The sequence below is a fragment of the Gobius niger genome (genome assembly GCF_951799975.1).
Source record: "Gobius niger genome assembly, chromosome: 23".
Lineage (NCBI taxonomy): Eukaryota > Metazoa > Chordata > Actinopteri > Gobiiformes > Gobiidae > Gobius > Gobius niger.
The window spans coordinates 9264372-9288768 of NC_136874.1; the positions used below are offsets into that span (position 1 = coordinate 9264372).

Sequence of the window (24397 nt, forward strand, 5' to 3'; positions counted from 1 at the left end):
GAATGAGAGATCCTCGAAATAAGGAAAAAGTGGGGGCAGAAGGTGGAGGGTTAACCTCTTACCCTCCGCCTTAACCCAGCATATTTTCACCAGTTTCTTAATAAACTTTGCATTTGGATCTAGACTAGACTAATGCTATTGTTTGCTCTTTGGTGCTGGCATGCTGTACTTGTCTCAGTTGTTGGTGTTTTACAAGTGCTATCAATTTATCAATGGAGCCAAAAGGTCAATACATACATTATAGTAAAATAGGCTCTTTCAGTCATTGGCAGCCCCGCCTACTATCCTTAGATTAATTTCCATTGAGTTTGCTCTCACCTCCTGTCCCTCCTTGTCCTGCTGGTCGGGCGCGTGGTCAGCCACAGTGGACAGGAACTCCAGCAGGCGGTGGAGCGTATCACTGTTGCATGCTGGGAGTAAATACATCAGGAGCTGGGTCACATTACGCTGCTCATCTGGCTCCAACACTGCGAAAAATGTCCAAAACAGAACATTCAACATCGTGACATAACCCATGATAGGAAACAGATAGTAGAAAATATGGCATTAAAGGCGTACATGTGGTGTTGATAAAGGCCGTGTAGAGCTCTTTTGTAAGTAACGGGTCCGGCATGTCCCGCAAAAACTCCTTCAAAAGTGCAGCAACATCGTGGACACTGTGTTCCTCGTCGAGTTGCACGTCAATGCCGCGATCGAACTCCTCGCGTAGCTGAAAAACAGAATATTAATGTAATAAAACATCCCCTCCGCATAACAACAATGCCATATGTCGGAGCCAGAGCACACACCCACAAAGCATTTCTCTTCCTGTTCATGATACGGAAACAAACTAGATGGACAGGGAGGAGGAGGAGGAGGAGGAGGCGTAATCACAAGATCTAACCCTTGGCTGACGTCCAGTGTAAACAATGTCTTGGTGTGGTGACCTATTGTTTAAGATGATGGATGTGCAAAGGCCGTAATGGATCAGTCGCACCACTTTTCATTTCTGTGAAGTTCTAGAGCTCGGAGATGAAACTTTACATTCTGGACATCAGTAACACCTGCCAAAAACAACATGGCTACTGTTCTCCTGTCCTAACATTACCTATACACACAATTATCAATAAATCTGTTATAATCTGTGCAGCCATTTTGTGCCTATGGTCTGTCTCTCTAACTTTTACGTAACACGTGTTTAAGTGTCTTGTTCAGCAACCATTTGGTTTTGCTTTCACACTTGAACAGGCAAAAACTTCATGTCTCGAAAAGTCTTTTAAACAGTTGTCTGTGCAAGTGTTCATTTTGTTAAATAAACATTTGGGTTAGTCAGTATAATAAGTCAAGTTTCAGTTAAATAAGATTTGGATTGGATTTTCTATAGATAAGTCACTTCTGTTCATTCTCATATATTCTTTATTGGTCTGCAAACATTATTAACCCTTTGTTTAGTCTTCATTTACAATTTTTTCTTGAGCGTATGTTTCATTTTAATCAGTAAAATATTTGTGAATAATAATTAGTTTGAAACAATTACGTACCTGCCGAACTCTCTTCTTGGAGCTGCCCACCCTGAAGATGCCCACGGTCTGCAGGCCTGCGTGGGCAGAGCACATCACACATTGACTGTCGTCATACTCAAAGTGCACCAGGCGCCTCTGGCACCTGTTGCTGTAGTAACAAAGGCTTATGCAGATCACCATCCATGCCAGTTTCCCAACGCGGATTCTTACCATATTTCTCTAAGTGCTGGCAGCAGCTGTCCACCACCCGCGGCACCTGTCTGTAGATGGGATTCAGACTCAGCCTTTTATCTCGCTGCTTTTCCTTCTTGTTCTGCGTGTCGGCGGGAAGGGAGAGCTGCAGGGCTTCTAAAAGGCGCGACTGGTTATCGTCCAAATCGGTGATAGAGTCCACTGACATGCCACCCTATGGGATTAATGAAAGCACCATGTTATTAAGAAGAACAAGTGAGGCAATAGCAGGCACTGTGAGTTCCCAAAGATTTCACACCTACATCACTGCTTGTACTGTGACCCTACAATCATCTACACTGATTACCTCAATGTTAGGATGAAAAACCCACTGTGGAGATGGTATAGTAGGCTATTGAATAGAATCAGTTACCCGTCTGCGTGCTTTCGGGGCGGCCTCTGGAGTGTTGGGAGAGGTGGACTCGTTGGCTGTTTCTGACGTGGAGCTCAGGGAAGAGTTGCTGCTCGATAACTCCTTGTTGGACGGACGTTTTGTGGCAAACTGCGAAGAGTAAAACAAATCAGCCAATGTATAATATGAACTTAGCCTTGTTCGTTTTGAAACTAAACATTTCAGTGAACTTTACTGAACCAGGAAAGTGAGTCAACCTGTAAAATTGACGATACAAGGTCGGATGAGTCCTTGTGCTCCTCTCGGGCCGGGTGGTCGTGCCTGTACCCATCCTGCCTCTGTCTGTGGACTCGGTCGTTGGCTATGACTTGGGACAGGGGTATGCTGAAGGCCTGGGGAATGCACTCTGAAACAATAAGATCAAAGGGAGAAGACCCGTCATAAAACTCATACGCAGCAGCTATAAGGAAAAAAAACGGTGCGCCAAATCAGCATCAAACGTTCAGCAGTCCTGCGGTTGAACTTTTACCCACAATGCAAGTGCGTCAAAGCAGGTGCTCACACTTGTAAAACTCTCCAAACTCTAAAAGCAGCATGTGTTTTCCAAAATAAGACATCAGAAGATAGACTGGATTTGGAAAACCACTAATAGTACAGGCCTCTGACCAATGTAATGGCTCAGAAACCACAACTAATGCTAGGTTTTGTGCTCAGCTGCTTCGCACTGACATACAACATGGCCGAAATTAGCATGTTATTTCGCTAATCCTCTCTAAAATGTACAAATAATTGCAGTTATGGACTAAATATTGATTAAGATTAAACAAATTCATGCAGTATTTCGATTTCTTGCTGCTTTTTGCCACCGTCAATCAAGTAATGGCGAAGCAATATGTGAAAATACGGACTCCATGTAGCATCTAAATATAGCACATTTTCATTGATCGCGAACTCAGAAGAAATCCGTGCCATTTATTCCCAATGGCAGTCCATCATGCTTCGCTTTGCCATCCGACAAAGCTGTACCAGTGCCCGAAAACATGCATATACTGGATTCACATGAACAATCGAGCTGTGGAACAGTGATTGGGTGAGCCAGAGTTTGGTCTGCAGCTAACAGTTCATCTTCTCCTTCTGACAGATGGAAAAAATCATGCGTCCCGGCTTTAGACAGAGCTTTTCTCATTTACCCAATCTTAAATATTTTTATGTGTCCTATTTGTTCTCTCACTAAACCATAATGAAACCCAGAAACTGCTTTTTTTCGATGGAGCAATGAGGTCATGCTTCTAACGGCTTCATTTCTTCATACCAAGAAGAGCGGGGTCCAAAAGCAGCTGTTCCGGACAAATTCCTCCACCGCAAGTGCAGGGGCTGCGGTTCAGGGACAACAAGACCACAACTGGCCCGGGACACCGTTGGATTTGCTCCATCTTACGTAACTCTCCACCCCCCCACCCCCCCCCCCCTCGTCACATCATGTACACTTCTGCAGAGCCCATCTATACGTGAAGCCACGCCAGATCTGCATAAATCAAACGCTTTCCCAGCCCGGGAGCCTCAACTTTCACCTACTTTGGCTTCCAAAAGTTGAGCGCATATGCAGGCGTGAGGTAATCTATGCAGGGCAGTACATATAGGAACTGTATATAGTTGCTTTTATGGGGGGAAACAACAGGAGCAACATTCACAAGCATTCTTATTTCAAGTTTATTGTAACCCAATCAATTCACAAGGACAAAAATCGAAGTGAACCAACCTTTTCCTAGCAAAACGAAAGCTTTAAAGCCAAACGCTGGACTTGTTTGGGAACGAAATTAAACACGCTGCAGGGGATAGATGCTAGACTGCTATTATAAGCCCTTTAGCCTAGCATAATAAAGTAGCAGCATTTATCACCGCAGATGGAGGTTATTTCAGTGAAGATATTGCAAGCGAAGTTGTTTATATCTACTGTCTTTGCTGTTTGTGCCAAATATGCTTTGCTTAGTGCAGCAAGAGAGGGCCGGTCCCCATACAAGGAGTCCAGTCTAAATATAAGGTTTTCAGAGCGTGTAAACAGAGGATTGTTGTTGTAGCCTCCACCTGCTCTTAGGATTTGGACCGAGACTTCTAGTGAAGCAGCCAGGAAGAGGCCACCAAAAAAAATCTGAAATCTGTTTACCTTTATCTTTGCTTTTCTCTTTGGAGAGCGAGTCCAGCTTCCTCCTCAGAGACTTTTTCCTCTTCTGTCCATCTGCAGAGAAAAACAGTTATTAAAAATGAGCTAAAATACCTGCTTGTGTTTGAATGAATGATAACTTCTTGGGCACACGAAGGTCTTTTACTATATTGACCTAAATATTGGCAGATAGTCAGTGTGTAAATGGGATCGATGTGATGTCACTTTCGGGGACTGGTCGCCATGATGGAGGATCGCAGTGAGAGGTACGTAGCCCATAGAGTTCGGGAATGTGATGTCATATCGCTAAGCATCATGGGATTAGCAGCAAATACAAACTAATGTAGATTTTAAAAGTTAAAATATTGTTCACATTAAAACACTTGGACACCACTGTGAGTTGGATGTATTCACCTGCAGTAACTCAACAGCTAACGAGTTGTTTTTTGCAAATGCTAGTCTATGGAAAATGTATGCTAACAGCTGCAAAGATGGCGGATCTCCATGGTAACTATGGATTTTCCCAAACTACTATAAGCTAAGATCCTTTAGTAACCATGTGTCTTCATTCATCACCGAATATCCACTAGAAGCGAAAAAAAACGGCACCCGAAGTTAGCGGTTAGCAAATACCATGCAGCCAATGTTAGCATTACGGTTAGCATTTCCTGCTGTAGAGCCTATAGAAACTTTAGCTGAACCACTCTGTCCTTCTCCATGACTCTGCATCTTTATTTGGAAGAAAACACATCCATAATTCTGTGTTTGTTAAAGTAGTAATTCATTTTCCTCTTTGCTTCCCCCTCAAAAGGGACCATTTTTGGTCGTGCCCAAAGATGCCGCCGGTATCTACAGTTGCTTTGCTGAAACAGTTATCAAATATGTTGTCCGTGTTCAGCTAAGAACTCAATCATCCAGGAATTTTCCATCGAAGAGCCATTTTTGATGCCAACTGTTAGCTGTTAGCAAGAAGCAGCCACGAATGGAATGGCAAAATGTCCTCAACTCAGACAACCCAGTCCAGTTGATGACTTTGGAAAACCTCTTTGGGGATCTGGATGCCATCTTATTATGTAATCTCCAAGCAAACTGTGTGCTTTGGCCACCTCTTACACTGAAAGTTCGATCTAAACTAGTTCGCACTTCATTGTTTTTTTTGCTTTTTCTCCACCAAACTCCAGATGTTCTTTTCAGCTGCTCTGCATAAGTCACTCAAGGGGGCTCCTTTGGAAATCCGACCCCTCTCCCACATCACGCTTTTCGGTCAATACGGACCCTTACGTCAGCCGGCAGGTTCACATCCAGCCTGACACACCGTCTTTGGACTTGAGAGCTTTTTTTTTTTTTTGGACCAGGCTGGGGGTGAGATCTGGAGGTGTTTGACAGTGAATAGATGGGATATACTGGGTTTTAGGTGTAGGATGTGAGCAGAGAGAAAGCAGATGTGGTGATGGAGGGGAGCGAGAGGGAGAAGAGGGAGAGGCGCAGATAGGAAATGGTTTGGATTTTTTGACAAACGGATCCCAAAGCCGCACGGAAATCCCCCAGACCTCCAAACCTTCCCAGTTCAGCACAAGCCAGCCAAAGAATATTATCAACAACCCAGCATGGAGAGTGGACGGAGTCGATGTTCAGCCGTAAAAGAAGAAACAACCAAACTCAACAATATTACTCGAGAGAACAAGATGGTTGAAAGGTCAAAGGAGGCAGATTTTCGATAGCATTTTCAAACACGGTTGAAATATGTCCCACGCTAACACATGGCGGCCATCGGGGGGCTCTGGAATCCATAAGCAGCACAGACCAGTCGGTATTAAATCACACAGCCAGCACTTTAACCCACAGTTGGAATGGGATTAGCTAATACCTACACAACTGCCCGATGAACTGTCCATGTGCGATAGAGTGAGTAAAGTAGGAGACTCTTTCGTACAACCAGCAAGGAAGACATCAACTTCGATATTTCAAACCGGGTTGTTGCTTTTGTAGCGGCGAGTTTCCACATGATGTCATTCGCAAAGTGCTGCGTGGAGTGGAGAAGGTAGGCTTTCACAGAACCAAATCGTCGGAAAAATACGGCCAGCGATTGCTTCATTTATTTGGAATAACGTTCAGCCAGTGCACCAGAGACGTGTAAAATGCGGTCTCGACTCATATCCTTAAATGTGCTTATAAAGTACATTCGGAAAGCCATAAACACCAAAGGGATTATTACTAGTACTTAACATTGATGATTAACTGCACTGGGTTATTTGTTAACGAAAAGGATGAAGAGAACTCTACCGATGGATTTCAACAAAATCGAATTTGGTTAATCTCATATATGGTCATGGGACTTTACAATTTTCAGGTTTACGGGTTCTTTGACAGAAACAGCACCTAGTGTTGGAGTTTGGAAGAGACAAAGGAAGACTTCTGTGTGTTAAATGGTGCTGGAGGACAGCATTTGTTATTGTTTGAGCTGAAGTTTGTATAAAAGTTATGTCCAAGTTCATGAAGTTCATGAGTCTTTCGGTGCATTCGGTCTAAAACATATTCCATCCATGTTTTTATTCTTTACAGACCTAAACCCAACAATTGTAAATTTTCCGCTGTATTGTAGACATCCAGACATTACATCTATCTTAAACATTTTGTCACCACTCCATAAAAAGTACATTTCTATACATGTGTTATCTCTCTTGATGTCAGACTGAGCTTAGCCCCAGACGTAGTGAAAAGGAACATGTTTTAGGAGCCACTCGTCCTGTATATCAGACATCCCCTCATTTTCACTCTTACTAAGTGCCGTTTACTTCACCCTAATCCACCGGGACATGTGCTACGAAGGGACCCTGTTTTATAGAGCGCGTACGTACATGCAGCCGGAACATGTAAACAGAGGAGAGGTTAAGCCGCATTGAAGTACATCTTATTATGTAATGTCCAAACCCAAGCACATCGCAGCGCAGAGGACGCACATGGCCGCGCCGAACCTTTTGGCATGGTGATCTGGCATCCCAGGTCGTAGTCTTGGTGCAGTCGGGTGTAGGCTACTTCCTGGAGGCGGGCCCGCTCCAACTCGGAGAGGCTCTGGATGCAGACGGGGGCGAGGCGAACGCTCCGGCCCGACAGGCTGCTCCACGTGAAGTCTCCCTGTAGGAAAAAGTGCAAAAATACAGATTTAGCATATAAGTTAGCAGCTTAGTATTCAAATAAGGGTGGAAAATGCGATTGTGAAGAGACATTTAGCAAGTCCCTGATGTTAAAATGAAGACAAACCATCAACATTCACATTGGGAAAAGCTCATAATCCAGCCAAAAGCCTATTTCGCCTTAGTGTTCTTTCCATGGTTTGCAAAAGTGAGATTTTTCTTCATTAAAGTCCTCTTTCATTGCAACATAAGCTCGAGCAGAATGATACTCAGTGTCCCGATGAAATCCTCTCATAACTTTTGACACTGCGGCCACATCTAAACACTTGTCTGCCATTGGAAAACCAGTACGCCCCATGTGCGGGATGTTAACTTTACAGTCAGTGAACCTAAACTAAATATAATATAACATAGTGTTGGTGCTGCCCCATGGATAAACAGTGAGGTAATACGTCAGCACTGTGTTTCGCCACAGAACAAGCAAGAATCCTTCACTCATAAGTGGCCCTTATGGAAATACAATAGACTATCCCATAAACCCCAGTGTACACAGGGACAAGGACAAGTGGTTTCGAAAAAATGCGGTACATAGAGTGCGATTGACTTGGAAAAGCACAATAATCTATAATAAAATCTGGTTATGCATTCCTGGGTGTCTACGACCAGAAGGAGAGGGGTCAAGGGGAGGGAGAGGTCAGAGAAAAGACAAGACATCGTGGAGAAATGGAGACGCGTTTTCAATTTGTCTAATGCCTTAACCAGACAGAGAGCTTACAAGTCAACTCCCAAGTGCCTGCGCTGACAATGTGCCCGAGTGCGAGTCTATTTTGGTCTCAAATCCAAAATGCTACATGGCAACAGACTTTGAATGAAATGAAAAAACACTACCCGCGATAACAGAATCCATTCTTTACACATGAGGAACTGATAAGGCATATACTATAAGCTCCACAGTTTCTGCCTCGCGAACGGTTCCATAAAATCTGTTGGAGTGTCAATAACTCCCGCTGCTTTATTCCTATGAGTTTTTCCACTCACTCCTGGGCCCTCACTGGCAATATTTTCACAGTCTTCCCTTCCAAAACCTGAGCCCTTTTGGTTCAGCGACCCCATTGGAAGCAAAACAGGCCCATCTTGTTGATCCATCGAGCCGCCGTTGCCGTTCCTCATCCCTGGCCGCCACCGCCCGCCTCGCGAGCCCACACACTTACGGCGTGAAAGCAAAGTCGAGCAGTTGGAGGAGTCAAATGGGAGGCCTCTCTCCGATCCACGCTCGAGCGCCTTGTGCCCAGCAGGAGCGCTGAAGAGGGTGGATGAGCCGCGGCGCTTAAGTGGCAGACTTGTGGAATGCTGGAGGAAAGAGCCAGCAATATAGCGCCAAGTGTTCGGTCTGGGATGATTGTGTTTGCTGTTGAGTCCACATGGTAAGGATGCAATATTTAATCATTATTCATTTGGGGCCAATATGCCAAGAAAGTATCTGACAATAACTACTGGCACCTCTAGTACATCCACTACATAGGGAAGATAAACTGTAGCTTCTTGCGTCACTTGAAAACGATATTGGGCGATCATTACTAGCCTCTAAGTCTGAAAACGAAGAGGTTAAGTTCTCAAAATGTAGCATTCCAACTCAAAACAAACTCAAAAGCACATTAACTGAAGGATAAGTTTGCTATAGCATGCGCATACACGGCCTCCCATGGCAACCTTCGACCTACTTTGGTTCAACCATGAGCTTACAGTAATCAGCAGTTTTACATTACAGGCTGCTTTTATACTTGCATTGCAGTTTTTAAGTTATTTTTATGGAGTTCTCCTCTTACAAATATCTCTCCCGCAGTCTTGCTACATCTCTAAATGCCCTGATGGCTCTTTCAGATCTTCCACCACCAACAAAATTCCCTTGCGCGCCAATATTGGACCGCTTCTTGATTGTAACGGAATGTTATTTTCCACACGCTCCATTGACATCTGTGATATCCATCGATTGGAGGCTTACGCAACTACTCCACATCTAACGGGGGCCGGACATGTATGCATGCATGTAAGCTCGGAGGCCCCCCGAAGTCTGAACATACAAAGCATTTACCACGCGGCCGGCGACGTGAGTGTGACAGGCGGCTGTAGTGAGATGTAACGCTGTTTGGAAGGAGGGCCATGGATAAATAATGGAGCGCGGAGCTACTGTGCCGTCGGAGGAGCCATGTTTGTCTCCAAAATAATCAGTTGCTAAGTCTTTGCGCAGCTGTTCCCATTTGTATCACAGCGCTAAAGTATCAGGAAAACAACGCCGTCCAAATTAAGTGTATAATATAGTCACAATATGGATGGTATTGGCAACTAGTGTTTGGCTACTTCTTGTGTTTATTATTCTTTCGATATGTGCCTTGGACATGGCAAAACCACTCTGCCAAGCTATCAAGTAAAGCCCATATGCATATTGATATAAAGTTTAAGCCTTTTGAGAGGTGCTAATCATCAACGTATGTGGACAGTTAGCTAGAGCCATTAGCCGTGAGCCTTAGCCATCAAACATAGCAAATTATGAACGATCGAACCATCAACCACATAAAGCAAGGCCTAGTTGAAAATCATTGATGAATGTACAGACCTTTTGAGATTTCACTTTAGCTACAAATTAGCATATAAAAGTGGCCTCTCAGCTATATGCTAACTCAAGTTCACTTAAAGCAGAACTAAGTAACTCATACCCCTAGAGGCCATAAGCGTCACTGCAGGTGTCGTAGCATGTTGCAGTTTTTTACTCATTAATTGTCCGTGAGAGTAAATACTAGGCAGCTTGAAAAGACAAAGGGAGAGAGGGATATTGTACATCCAATTACACAATGGAGATCATTTTTTTCCCTCAAACTTGGCTGTAAATACTTCTAAAATGGTGCTAGCCCGCTGTTAGCTTTGCCCGTTAGCCTGTTAGCTTCATCTCTGTGATTCCATTTGTTTGTATTGGTGGCTCCGACCTGGTGGAAAGTTGCAATTGTGGTTTTCTGACCAGAGACACCAGGGGGAGATGAAAGACCCCCCCAATCATCCCATTAACACTAGGATTTATTAAGGTTATCAAGTTACGTAGTACTGCTTTAAGTTTTTTGCTTTTTGTGGGGTTGGAATCACATCTGGTGGCCACTAAACATCATTAAGAAACCACAGAAATTAAAAGGCCATGAAAAGGACAAAACATACCTCGTCATACACTAGTATTACGCATGTCTTCCCTATTCATCTGTATGGGGACAGAATGTTAAATTTGAACAGGTCTGATATTCGATGGCTAACAGGCTCATTTCTATGATTTCAATGACGCTAATCACACTTAATCCTTTTTTTTACTTCACTGTATCCAAGCAACCTCCTTTTTAATGTTATCAAAACGTCAAAGTGGGCCTGGCAGCTGAACTCAGTATGTGACAGGATGAAGGGACTTTGCTGACTGGTCGTGCCATGCACTTAGATGACTAATGCCGGCGCGTGGTCTGTGTGCTATTTCAAACTCCGAAACGCAGCAAAAGACGAAAGGAAAAACGTCGGTTACCGTGGCGATGCGTACACAGACAATGGGAAAGAGGAAGTGAGAGAGGTCACCATGGTAACAAGGATGGAGGACTTGTTGCTCCGGAGTCAATTAAACGGTGGATTAGACGTGTTTTCTATTGCTCGGCTTTCCGTGTTGAAGGAGTTGGGCTTTGGTTTGTGACGTTATGCACATTATATCGTATGTATTTAGAATGTTGCAGTTTAAAGCCACACAACGAAACATTAACAGGTCACATAAGGGCAAATAACTATTTAGAACATGAGCAAACGTGGACTACTATGAAACTTCTCAGAATTCAGTAGCTTATTCAATGTATTTTGCCCATAGCATAGAAACCACATACAGTATATAAATATCATGAAACATACTTTTGTAGTCTCGCTTCTATGATTGCTATGCTCATGGTTTATTGATCATCCCATTCTATAAAGCAACAGTCAATGCACAAACGTTCAACCACTTCCAAGCTGGTCAATATCTCACACACAGTATATGTGCAGCGGCCTGGATTCTCATCGCTAATGTTATTGCTTATGTTTGCTATATTATAAAGCAATCGCCACTAATGCTACATGCTGTTCTGCGATTAAAATACCGAAATCCTCTTTCGATGACAACAAGGAATCTGCCGTAGTGTCCCTAATCCTCAATCCAGCGGGTGAGGGCCTTTGTGTCAAGTGGAGAGTGGAGGGCTAAGTGAAAAGGCCGTTGAGGAGCGCTGACATGTCATCGTCATACTGGGCTTTAGCTGCAGGGGTCGTCTTCATGGAGGACAATTACTGGGAAGGGGTTTTTACGTAATTCTACGGACTCGAATGCAGGCCGGCCGAAGGATCCAGGTCATTTGAGCCAGCGATTATCACAACTTCCAAGAAAATGCTTTATGTTTGTTGCTGCACATACTGTATTTGCACTCCTAACAATCTTGCAGCCAACATATAAGTGGAAGCCAATGAACCTAAACCTCTACAAAATCACAAAAGCATTCCGGCAACCCTTGCGACTTCGAGTGCTCCTTAACTAAGTTCCTATGCCACATGTCCGGGTTGAAAAACAGCCCAAAGTCCTCCCATTCTCTTGCCTTTTCAGCTTTTTGTTCCCGCAGACGAGTTAAGATGTCTCTCACTGGCCCGGAGCCTCCCCCAGGACCGCATGTGTTTGTAATTATCGACCACCTTTGCTTTTCTCCGCGAGTGCTCCCATACAAACGAACGGTCCGCTCCACCTGTGTTGATCCCCGAAAGGCCTAGGGGTAAAATAACTCACAAATTATGGGTATTTGTTATGGTGGGCCTTACATAACGTGGCGCTTTCAGTTAAATCCGGCAGTTAAAACAGACTGTAAAGCTAAAGGTTATCAATAAAAGGCGGCGGTGGGTCAAAATGTGAATAAGACGGTGGCGTACGTATACATACCAAACATACCAAAGACACAGAGGAGCCCCTGAGTCAGTCATTGACTTATTTAAAGGCACAAACACAATCTTTTAATAGCAGTTTTGGAGAACATTAACTTTGCATGGGACCGATCACATCTCCATAGATTCTAGTGACTATTCCATGTGTAAAAATGATGTCCCATGCTTCCAAAAAACCCTCTTTTACAGTTTGAGCCCAGTCAAACCTGGCATTGTCATCATGGAATATGCCCTCGTCATCAGGGAAGAAAAATCCATTGCATAACCTCATTCTTTGACCATGTAATGTTGCTTAACCCATAGGTTTAGCTAATGTAGCATTTAAATAGACTCCAACAGTTTGAGGATTATCATCTCAAATCATTTGGGTTCATTAAAAAATACTTTTAATGCTATTGATTATGAAATGATTTGAGCTACCGTTAACTACATGATTTGAGTTACTGTTTACTAAATGATTTGAGTTACTGTTTACTAAATGATTTGAGCTATTGTTTACTAAATGATTTGAGCTATTGTTTACAAAATGATTTGGGTTACTGTTTACTAAATGATTTGAGTTACTGTTTACTAAATGATTTGAGCTATTGTTTACTAAATGATTTGAGCTATTGTTTACTAAATGATTTGAGCTACTGTTTACTAAATGATTTGAGCTACTGTTTACTAAATGATTTGAGCTACTGTTTACTAAATGATTTGAGTTACTGTTTACTAAATGATTTGAGCTATTGTTTACTAAATGATTTGAGCTATTGTTTACTAAATGATTTGAGCTATTGTTTACAAAATGATTTGAGCTATTGTTTACTAAATGATTTGAGTTACTGTTTACTAGATTATTTGAGTTACTGTTTACTAAATGATTTGAGTTACTGTTTACTAAATGATTTGAGCTATTGTTTACTAAATGATTTGAGTTACTGTTTACTAAATGATTTGAGCTATTGTTTACTAAATGATTTGAGTTACTGTTTACTAGATTATTTGAGTTACTGTTTACTAAATGATTTGAGTTACTGTTTACTAAATGATTTGAGCTACTGTTTACTAAATGATTTGAGTTACTGTTTACTAAATGATTTTAGCTATTGTGTACTAAAGGATTTGAGCTATTGTTTACTAAATGATTTCAGTTACTGTTTACTAAATGATTTGAGTTACTGTTTACTAAATGATTTGAGTTACTGTTTACTAAATGATTTGAGCTACTGTTTACTAAATGATTTGAGTTACTGTTTACTAAATGATTTGAGCTACTGTTTACTAAAAATGTGTTTCTTTTTGACCATTTGTAAACATTCAAGAATACGAAGGTTCTGTATTTTATATATTGAAAAACTGAATATAGAATATAAAACATCTGTTAATACTGTGAATATACATATGTATATACATAAGACTGTAAATATATGTATGTAGACATACCACAACAATGTGAAGTGTAAAGTGTGAAGTAACAAAAGGGGCAGATATTATAAGACTTGTTCTTCTCCTCTGCTCCGTTTCATTCATACTGTGTTGGCTTGGCGGTTTTATTGTGATTGTGAACATCACTTTTGAATGAAATAAATAAATAAAATGAAAAAAATGAAATGAAATGATTTGAGTTACTGTTTACTAAATGATTTGAGTTACTGTTTACTAAATGATTTTAGCTATTGTGTACTAAATGATTTGAGCTATTGTTTACTAAATGATTTCAGTTACTGTTTACTAAATGATTTGAGCTACTGTTTACTAGATTGTTTCAGCTACTGTTTACGAAATGATTTCAGATACTGTTTACTAGATTTTTTGAGCTATCATTTACTGAATGATTTGATTCCAAGTGAACTTGATTGGTTTAGGCTCATATACCACAATCAGGGAGTTTTCCCATTTTAGGTTTTACAGTGTAGACCTCACCAACTGCTGCAACCCCAGTGGTTTCGATAACTGTCATGTTTATCTTTCACAACATTGAATGCAAAATAGAATAACAGACCTTGACACTGCAAATGATTGGTATAGAAAAGATGACATCATTCTCATAACATCATATTGTTTTTGTAATAACAAGCAGCTACACCTGGCATTGGCTCCAACATTCCTTCATGCTAGTTCTAGTTGGAGAACTGCACACTTATCTTAACAATGTTCTTTTACAATCTCTTAGTACGTAACATTGAACACCTCGGAGGAAATCTTTATTCCTGTAAGTTTTTATTTTTATAACAGATTTTGAATCCACACATCGCCTTCCACCGCCAAGTCTTTTTGACTTATAATGCGTTTAATGAGGCTGGCCCGGCTTGTTTGCGAGAATGAGCAAAGACTAACAACTTCCCTGCATCGTTGGCGAACTCCTCGGACACCCCTGAGGCAAACATCGAACTTTTTTTCAAAGGCCGATTAATATTCAGACTCGGACCACTGCAAGTCAGCGGTTACATTGCATAATGGTTACGCAAGCAGCAAAGAAAGCAGGTACTGTAACGACATTAGACGTGGTGGTACCAGTGTGTCGGGACGTGGCAGATGGACGGGCGAGGAAAAGTCACCGAAAACCTCCCCGCCAGCTGTCACCGGAATCAGGTTTGATAAAAATAAAACGCAACTGTAATATTTCCACTGGCAGCAAGTCTGTGTAGAAACGATAACTTTCTCCAATAGGTCCGGATCATGCTCGGCTCTGCACAATGACGCACGCCGTGTGGGAGGTGAAACTTCACAGCTTGAAACGTGAAAAGACACTTCTGAACTTATGTCCTTTCTCACTGACTTCGGTTACAAGGCAAACACGTTATGCTTTCTCCAGTTTGATTTGACTTGATTTAAGAAGTGAAAAGCGGTCGTCGAATGCGGAGGAGCTTAAGATTCAAACAATTACCATAGTTAGTGGTTATCCCTATGAGTCACAGCAATTTATCAGAATCAGAATGGGTTTTATTACCTTTGTCAGTGCTCGCTCTAGGAATTTTTTTTCATCGACAGCAACATAAACTAATAAGGGCATGCAAAAACAACATGAAATAGGATCATAAATAAACAAGATATAGTCAAATACAACAGTGCAGGTTATTTACTGTTCATGAGTCTATAGTAGCAATACAGCTACAGTCAAGTCTCATCCCGGGCCTGTCAAAACGCTGATTGCCCTGTCCTCTTATTACTACCCCAGCTGTGTTTGTATGCTGTTTCGGGTCTGGATCTCTCCCGGTTGCTCTCTGAACTCCCATTGGTCGAAGATTTTGGCACACGTTCACGGCAATACCCGAGCAGGAACATTTTCTCGTCTTCTCCCTCTTATCTGCCCAGATGTCCAATATTTCAAGTAGCTTTTCTTTGTCCTTAACCGAATGTACACAACCTAAAGGAATGCGCACTAAATCTCCCTCGTAAAAAGCCCAAAGCATTAGAGGCAAGTTAATCATTACAAGTCCCTATTGTACAAGTGGGACTGCAGTACTAGAGCGTGTGTGTTTTGGTGTACTTTTACTTCGAGATGTGTGCACAAAGTCATTTGAAACTCAAATCAGGGTCAGGGCTCAGCAGCGCACTCCACGCAGCCAAGAGGAATGGAACAGAAAACAACGGCAGGAGGTTTGGAGGGTGCTACGAAACATGATGAGAATGATGTGACACTTACAGATGATAAAACTATACAATCCTGCTGCTGACAGTCAATCTGTTTATCAATCTATTTCACTTTAGCTATTGTATGGTGTTTAGCTGTATTCTTTATTCTTTATTCTTATTTTGGATAGCCCCTTGAGATGTGCCATCTCATTTTCGAGGGGATCCTTTCAATCACTGATTGTAAGTGATAAAAGCCACACATGCACAAGGCATGACAGTACACGACAACACCTGACAACATACGACAACACAACACATGTAAAAAGAAAAATAATGCAAAACAAGACCAAACTCAACTAGACAACAAGTATGCTCCCCCATAAGTTTGTACTTTCTTATCAACATTTTTCTAAGAGCCATTATGACAGCAAACAAAATTAGATTGACTTTTACAATAGTGAAATGGTGAATAAATGCATGCTAAAATGATAAAGGTACGTATAATTATTTGACTGATTCCATGTTTCTCCATAGATGTATTTGGGATATTGTAATTTCAAGAGCCATTTTCTAAAAATGCATTTCCTGTCATTGGTGCGACAACATCTCACATCACATCAATAGCTCCTAAGTCTTAGACTTAGAGGCCATATTTTGAAGGTTTTTCAGATGATTTTTTTAAATATCTAATTCCAAGCCTGATTAAGTTTTGAATGTCAAAAAACAAGGTGAAAATTCAATACAGATTTCCATCCATCCATCCATCTTCTTCCACTTTTCCGTTTCTGGGTCATGGGGGCAGCTGTTGGAGCTGCCCTAATCACATTGCACCAACCCCTTATGGCTCCTCCTGCAGGTGGTGGGTCCACAGAAGGATGGCCTCAAGATTCTAACTGGACCTGTTGGTCTCTCACAAGGGGCTTCTGAACCGCTCTTTGTCTGACCCGTCACCTCAGACCTATTTGCCCTGGGAGACCCTACCAGGGGCACGAAGCCCCCGACAACAGAGCCCCCAGGATCATTCGGGTGCTCAAACCCCTCCACCACATTAAGGTGGCGGTTCCAGGAGGGGTCAACACAGATTTTTCAACAAAAAATGGCTTATTTTAAAACTAAACAAAATATCCAAAATCTAAAAAAGTCTTTGAAACAAATATCTCAACAAAACCCATCCATCCATTCGTTTTCTTCCGCTTTATCCGGGGCCGGGTCGCGGAGGCAGCAGTCTCAGCAGAGATGCCCAGACTTCCCGATCCACGCAGACCTTCTCCGGCTGTTCTGGGAGGCGACACCTTCGTATCTCCCGGAGACATAGTCCCACCAGCGTGTCCTGGGCCTTGTCCCATTAGAACATGCCCGGAACACTTCCCGAGGGAGGCGACCAGGAGGCATCCGACGCAGATGCCCGAGCCACCTCAGCTGGCTCCTTTGAAGAAATGTATGGCTAACTTTCTAAACGCATTCCACAGACAAAGCATACATTAGCCTCCACAAAGCTAATCGTCAAACTGTAATGAATGATTACGCAGCAATGTCTTATTTTGTTCCTCAAAGGTGTGTGAGTAGAATGAACTGCAGGGGGCCAAAATGGATGGAAGGACTGGGCTATTATCTAACTTTATATGTTTTCTTGCTGTAATGAAAACCTTCATATCTCCCATCATAAGTCAATATTATTTGGGCACAGCGCTCACCCATGCTCGCAGAGTTCTCCGTCTATCAGCTCGGTTGTGTGAGCAGGCCCATGGGTATTTAGATTTTCCCATAGACGTTGTGAGAAACCTTACCCCGATGGCCACGCCACTCCCAATACGAGAACCGTAGCACTCCTTCGCCGCTGGAATGTACTACAAAATAGATCCGGGGGGCGATTAGAAGCAATGGCCCCGTTACATGTTTAGGCCCACATGCGGAGAATCAGAATGTCCCCACTGCTGAAATCCAACATACTCCGAGTTACTGGGACTTCATGGTTTCTCGGATTACACGCAAAGACTCTGAACGCCTCACAGGGGCAAAACAACTGCTGAAGAATGGAAAGTTTACGGAGGCTTATTATGTTTTCTCTACCGTCAAAACCATCACCATTCCTAATCCTCCTACGTCTAATTTTTGTCTTGATGGCACATTTTTCTGGGTTCAGCGACTGATGAAAGCGATCCTTGCAAGCCAGCCACTTCTACTATCCCTTTGTAAGAAATAAGTTCATATATTAGCACTACTTAGCACTACCACTCCGACCCCTAGTGACCAAATCGACAAGGCATCTCCATCTCGTCTTTCCCAGTTTTCCCAGCACATTGTCCAGCCATCTTGTTTGAGATCTTTCTTTGCCTCTCTTTCCCTCCATGGACCCTCGCATGATGGCTTTCTCCAAACTATCATCCGCTCTGATCACATGTCCAAAGAAAGACAGTCTGTTCCTCTCTATTATGTTCATCAGAGATATTTTCACCAGGATTTCTTTCAGCACCCTTTGGTTTGTTTTCTTCGCTGTCCATGGAATACGTTGAAGCCTCCAAGTCCACATTTCAAAAGCCCCAATCCGATTCTTCTTTGTATTTCTCCATCACAGTTTGCATTTCACTATGAACTGTGTAATGAGAAAGATTAAGGGATTACACATTTACCTCGTGGATTTTGTGAAGTTGTCTTAACAAAGACACACCCGGGACAGAAACAACGATTGTAGTTAAATAAAAGGAAGCCTTGAAGTCCTTCCTTAATGGCAAACTGTGTGGATTGAACTGTAGTCGTAGCAATAGCCTTGGCTGTCCTTCTCTAGCAGACAATATGCAACATAAATATCCTGAACACTTCTCCCACCTCTGTTTGCTGGCATATTGAACCACTACTGTCCTCTAAATAGCCCCGACGACGGCATAGTTCCACTTCCACATGGTTTAGGGGAAAACGCTATCACGACGAAATAGCCAGGGTTTGATCAGCTAATATGAGGAGCGAAATTTCTTCCACGTTTTCCCACTTTTTGAAGTCCGTTAAACGTAACCAAATGTCTCCCCCCCCACTCTGGAAATTGGGGAAGAAGGGAAAAAAAAAGATGTAATTTGTTCAAACTCTGCAAGCCACAATGTCCAGTCCAATGACGAGTAATGTTTTCATGACATAATTTCGGCAGTTATGTAAGGAACAACGCTGGCTGCAGCTGCATAAATGGATGACGCACCAAAGTCAAACAGTGGCTCGCGGTTGATGCGCGGCCCCGGCCGTCAATCATCACAGGCGCGATGCGATACAGCGGGTCCGATCGGCTCGCGAGCGCAGATTATGTTTACATAGACTTCTAACTTCACTGCAAACAATTGGAGCTATAGTGTGAACAGAGGCGACACACCAAAGGATCATATATCACGCTGCTCTTCCTTATTTGCATGGACTGAAGCATGCTGGGAGGTTTAGCAGGTTCAGCTTAGCAGGGGTGCATGCATATGGGAAAAAAATACCTCAATCAGGCTACTGTAGACTGCAGAGACCACAAAGTACTGTATTCCCATTAGGGCTGCACAATATATCCTTATTGCAATTGTTGAGTTTCAGGTGACATCACAGCGTTCTAAAGGCCCATAATATATACAGGTGGGGGCAGGTAAAATGATTTTGTTTTTGAGGAGATTTTTGGTGTTGTACAGAGAGCTCATGGGCCCAGTCAATGATATTAACGATATTTTTTGTAATTTATACATGATCTTTTTAGCTTGTGAAAGTGTAATGCAGTTAAAGCTGGGGTACCTGACTTTTTGTTGTTGTAGTGTATGTTGTTAAAACCGCAAAACACTGATCATGTTAGAGTGTTTTCACCTAAGGTTGTATTGAGCCATGGACGATAGAAGCAGAATCTAAATTATGCATAACTAAATTGTTTGAACAATTCTAACACATAGGAGGGATTCTGAGAGCTAGAAACAAGTTTGGGCCAAAACAAAAAATGTCCCTGTTTGAAGAGGAAAAATCAGGTTTAAAAGGAACAACTGGTTCCTGCCCCCCACATAGGAGTGTGACATCAGAACCTGAAAACAAGCAATATTAGGTGACACAATAAGCATATCATAAAAAATATATGTTGCATAATAATAAATTATGTGCACGGTGGCACAGAAGTTAGCACTCATGCTTCACGGCTAGAAGATTCCAACCTGGACCACCTTTCAGTGGAGTTTCTCCAGGTACTTCGGTTTCCCCTACCACTAAAAACTTGTACAATAGGTTCATCCTCCAACCAGGTGTTCCTTTTGCCATTTTCTCCTTTATATTGTCTTATCAAAACAGTGTTTATGATGAAAAAAATTATATTCTTAATTCACTATTGTCTCCTCTAAAGTTGCTGTTATTATCTTACTGTGACACTTTCCAAGGGACAAACAACAGAAATGTCCTTCAGGGCTACTGTACACATAAATATTGAGTGTGAGGTATTTAGCTTCCCTCTCTCACATTCTGGCCAGTTTTATAAAGTCTGGCACCTCACACTAATAAACACCTACTGCATTCTGTAGCCGGGCCACATTAGGAGCGCTCTTTCCTGGTCCGAGGCGTGTGTTGGTAAAATAATAATAGCCCAGCTGCCCCAGTGCTGACCCTGGCCCACGTGTGTCACATCCACTGTCCCCCACAGAACAAAGCCTGCTGCGGTGACGTCCCGGGTGTGGCACGGTCCGACAGGAAATCACACTTCACTTGCACTTCCTGAACCATTAACAGTGTACGATTTACGACGGCTAAAAATGTCTACTTTGCTTGGCTTGGTCCATAAAAGAAAGATACGGGAGAAATATGCTTCATCCTCCAACGTGTTGTGAACTAGGCCTATTTAGTTTAGTTGTTGTGAACTAGGCCTATTTAGTTTAGTTTTTTTGGTTTCATTTAAGCTATAGGAACTATTAACCAAATCATGAGGCTCTTTGCTTTATATTTGGGCAAATGTCAGTGGATGGGCCTGAGAACCAAAATAAAAACGTGGACATCGTGAAAAAATCTACTGTATTGACATCAGAAAACTCTATATTCAGTTAGAGCACATTTACAGACGGCATCTCTGGAATTGCCCATATATGGTCATGTTTGAAGCAGTTGAGGGGGAAAACAATGAGGAGAAAAATGTAAACAATATACAATTACTCCAAACAAATGCTGAATTATGAATGTAGTTTTCTACCCAATAAACATACAAAGACATGGATAACCCATAAATACATAAATAGCAGAGCATGCTAACCCGATGCTTCATGTTAGCATCATGCTACATGCTAACACTAGCTATGACTGCCATTTTTTTCCGCTTCTATTGAACAATCTGCTGTAAAAAGGCATCCATATGTGTGTTATTTAGACTTGACTTTATTTGTGTGTGATAAATACGTTTATATTCCGCCAAAAAACGTCTAAAAAGAGTGAAAAATTGTGCTTCCCAAAACATACTTCCTACCCTATCGACGAGGCCACGCCCCCTTGTATGACGAGTTGCCGACTGTATCTATCTGGGGGCACAGATGAAATATTCAAAAGTCTGATGTGCCCCCAAACAATATCCATATACTTGGACCAATTTTATCATAAGTTTATGTTTATTGCAGAGTTATCTACAAAAGAATGAGATCAGCTGACGACCTGGACATCCTGGTGGCACAAGCATATTCCTCGATGACAATGCCAAGATTCTTCAAGCTCACATTGTGAAAGAGTGGTTCAGGGAGCATGAGACATCATTATCACACCTGGATTGGCCGCCAAAGGCTTCATGATTCCAAATATCCAGACAAAAGCGTGATTCAGATTGCGGATTCTTCCATGTCAATGAGACAGATGAGCTCGCGTTTATTTACGTGCAAAACAAGTCCGGGGCCCCCGTGTTATCCCTGGGCCCTTCCTGCCGGGGGAGGGGGTTTGCGGGTTAGATGTCTGGACTGACTTTGCAAGCAGAGGATCCTCCACGCCTGCCTTGGAATGTATGACCGGGCTGGAGCGCACATTTCTGGCCCCCGGGCGCTTCTTTTTTTTTACAGCAGATGTACATATAATGCTGTCTCCCTTCACAAAAAAGCCCATCTTGAGTTCATATGAGGAAGGGCCATTAAATCATACGCAAGCTTGTTGTGCAAAACTGCGTGATTGTGGATGATGAAGAGGCTGATCTGGGGAAAATTGCAATACTTTACGGCATCAGTATGCATAATAAATCATCTGCTATGGTAGAAATGACCAGACAGCTTTAATGCGGGTCACGGATTGAGATACATGTGAGGTGGATGGCTAAGGCAGATACCCTTAGTTATCTAGTAAAGAGCATCAGCCCTTCAACGCACTACTTGTAAATAGCAGCATGTGTTATTTCGAAAAGCCCTAATCCCAGACTCTATAGCTGCTTGTAGGATTAATCATGTACAACTTGAGAAGCAAAGAGTCTTAAGGCAAGCGCTGATCCCTATGGAGTTAATGGGTGCAATGGAACGGCACGCTTGGACAGCTCATGCTCGAGCCACACAGTGTGAAAAATAAACTGGTCCTAATAGGATCAGGCCACACTCTGAGACGTGCTTATGGTGTTTCCAAAAGCGAGGTGAACGCACTTAAACCGGGCTCAAACGCTCAGACGTGCAAGGGCTAATTGGGGCTAAAGGCGCTGCTGCTGCTTTCGGAGAAGGTTTTGGAGAAGTAAGATGGGAGAAGTAAACAGCAACTTTCACCACTACAGGTTGCTACTACATCTGCAACTTTCACTATCCTGTAAGAAGAAACAACGGAAGTGACTCAGAACTGCAAGAATGAATCGAAACACTACTCCAGGAACATTACTGCATGGTTAAATTCAAACGGAGAACCATTTGTTCCATTCTGCATAAAAAACTCTGGACCCGGCGTGATAAAAGTGACAGATTTATAAAAGCAGATGACGATGACTCGTGGAGCGTCTGGAAAGGCACGCACTTTGTTCTGCCATCAAACCGTCACGCGCCTGTTTGGAGAACTCCAACTCCACTGGACTGGACAACTGCAGCGAACAACGAAAGATTATTAATAGTACAACCAAAAACAGGAAGTGGTGGTTAGTGGAGATAGTTTGACTCAAGTTATTTTCGATTCGGCTGTGAGTCGTTCACCTCGTGGCAGGCACAGCGGCGGTATTTATATTCTACTGAGGAAATGTTTCTCAAAGTAGTCCGAGCAATTGCAGTATGTAGCTTTAACTTACTGGTTGAAGTAGCGAAAGTACAAGCTGTAAGTAGTGCATTCTTTAGCACAGTTAGAACCAAGGATTTCTCTTATACTTCACACTTTGTCACTTAAAGTCACAAAGCGGAACGTTCCAGGTTTTACGCCGCTTATAAAACGCTGATACATTAACAGCAATACCAAACGGGCCCCTAATGATCAGCTAGACAATATTACTGCAGTATCTGGTGAGCTGGTGATGTCCCGCTCCCGGCAATTCTGTTGTTACTTTTAGTCTTTGCGGTCACAGTACTTCTCCCGTACGTGTGAACCGCTGCACCAGCTCTCCGGCGGACGCGCATTAGGCTGTAATAGAGTGTAAGGTAAACAGTGGAGCTTGGAGTGTGCCCTGGCTCCGTGCCGGTGCGTAGCAGACTGACTGATCTCACATTCCAGGGGCAGCCTCGGACCAGCTAATCCAGCCGGACCCCGAGGACCTTCCGACCTCGGGGTCACTGCGCCCTCTGCATCGGTCTCTTATCCAAACGTGTTCAACTCACATGAATGGATTCTCTCCTCTTTGGTTTCAATATTTCAAGGACTGTATTTCAAGGACTGTATTACTTCATGTCATGCAATTTCCAGGAACCAAAAAACGAGAAAACTCATATATTTTGCTTGACATTCAGTGAAAATAAACCAACTTCTCTGTTGGTTTTACAGTACCATGACCTCCTCTCCTTCTGTTTGCCTAACCTTCATTTGATTACAGGCCATATTTCACACGAAGCTGACCTGGACCTTGGTGGCTATCTCCTAATCTCTTAAGTGGCTACAACAACCAGGGTGCCTTGTATTTACGGCCTCTTCCCCCGAGGAAGCATTTTCACAGCAGACAAACCTCCAAGTACACGCATGCTATCTGTTACCAATCTGATTAGGAAGACTGCATGCATGAAGTCTGACTGTGCGCCTGCAGTTATTCCTTATAGCCTTGAATATTATAGCCAAATACCTGGATTAGACTAAGCAATGATCGATGTAGGGATGACGGTATGAAAAGGAACTGGTAAAGCACGTTGTTCGCCGAAAGCCCTGATAGCCACACTCCTCCTGTCCTTCAACCCGCATCGACACTTAATCCCTAAAACAGATGACTTCATGCTTACTCCTGTGTTTCCATGACAACTTGTGAGCACCTCCTTGGCCTTTTGACCTTCAGCTAAAGCGGGTAAACAAGTTATTGTAGCCCCGCTGATTAACGCATCTTATTTTCCCGCCGTGCCAAGAACTTTGTAATGACTTAACAGCGTTG

The 24397-nt window shown here is 42.7% G+C and overlaps 1 protein-coding gene across 2 annotated transcripts in view; it reads right to left on the bottom strand.

Annotated features, from left to right (window-relative positions):
- LOC306982057 (rho GTPase-activating protein 6-like) overlaps positions 1 to 24397 on the bottom strand; it is a 66454-nt gene that overhangs the window by 6030 nt on the left and 36027 nt on the right. For both annotated transcript variants that reach the window (XM_079581829.1, XM_079581830.1), the window contains exons 2-9: positions 7222 to 7381; positions 4250 to 4321; positions 2343 to 2491; positions 2107 to 2235; positions 1713 to 1908; positions 1521 to 1576; positions 559 to 709; positions 319 to 467 (exon numbers count right to left, since the gene is read on the bottom strand). In XM_079581829.1, the coding sequence (XP_079437955.1) occupies positions 319 to 467; positions 559 to 709; positions 1521 to 1576; positions 1713 to 1908; positions 2107 to 2235; positions 2343 to 2491; positions 4250 to 4321; positions 7222 to 7381 (1062 nt within the window). The remainder of the gene's footprint in view (positions 1 to 318; positions 468 to 558; positions 710 to 1520; positions 1577 to 1712; positions 1909 to 2106; positions 2236 to 2342; positions 2492 to 4249; positions 4322 to 7221; positions 7382 to 24397) is intronic.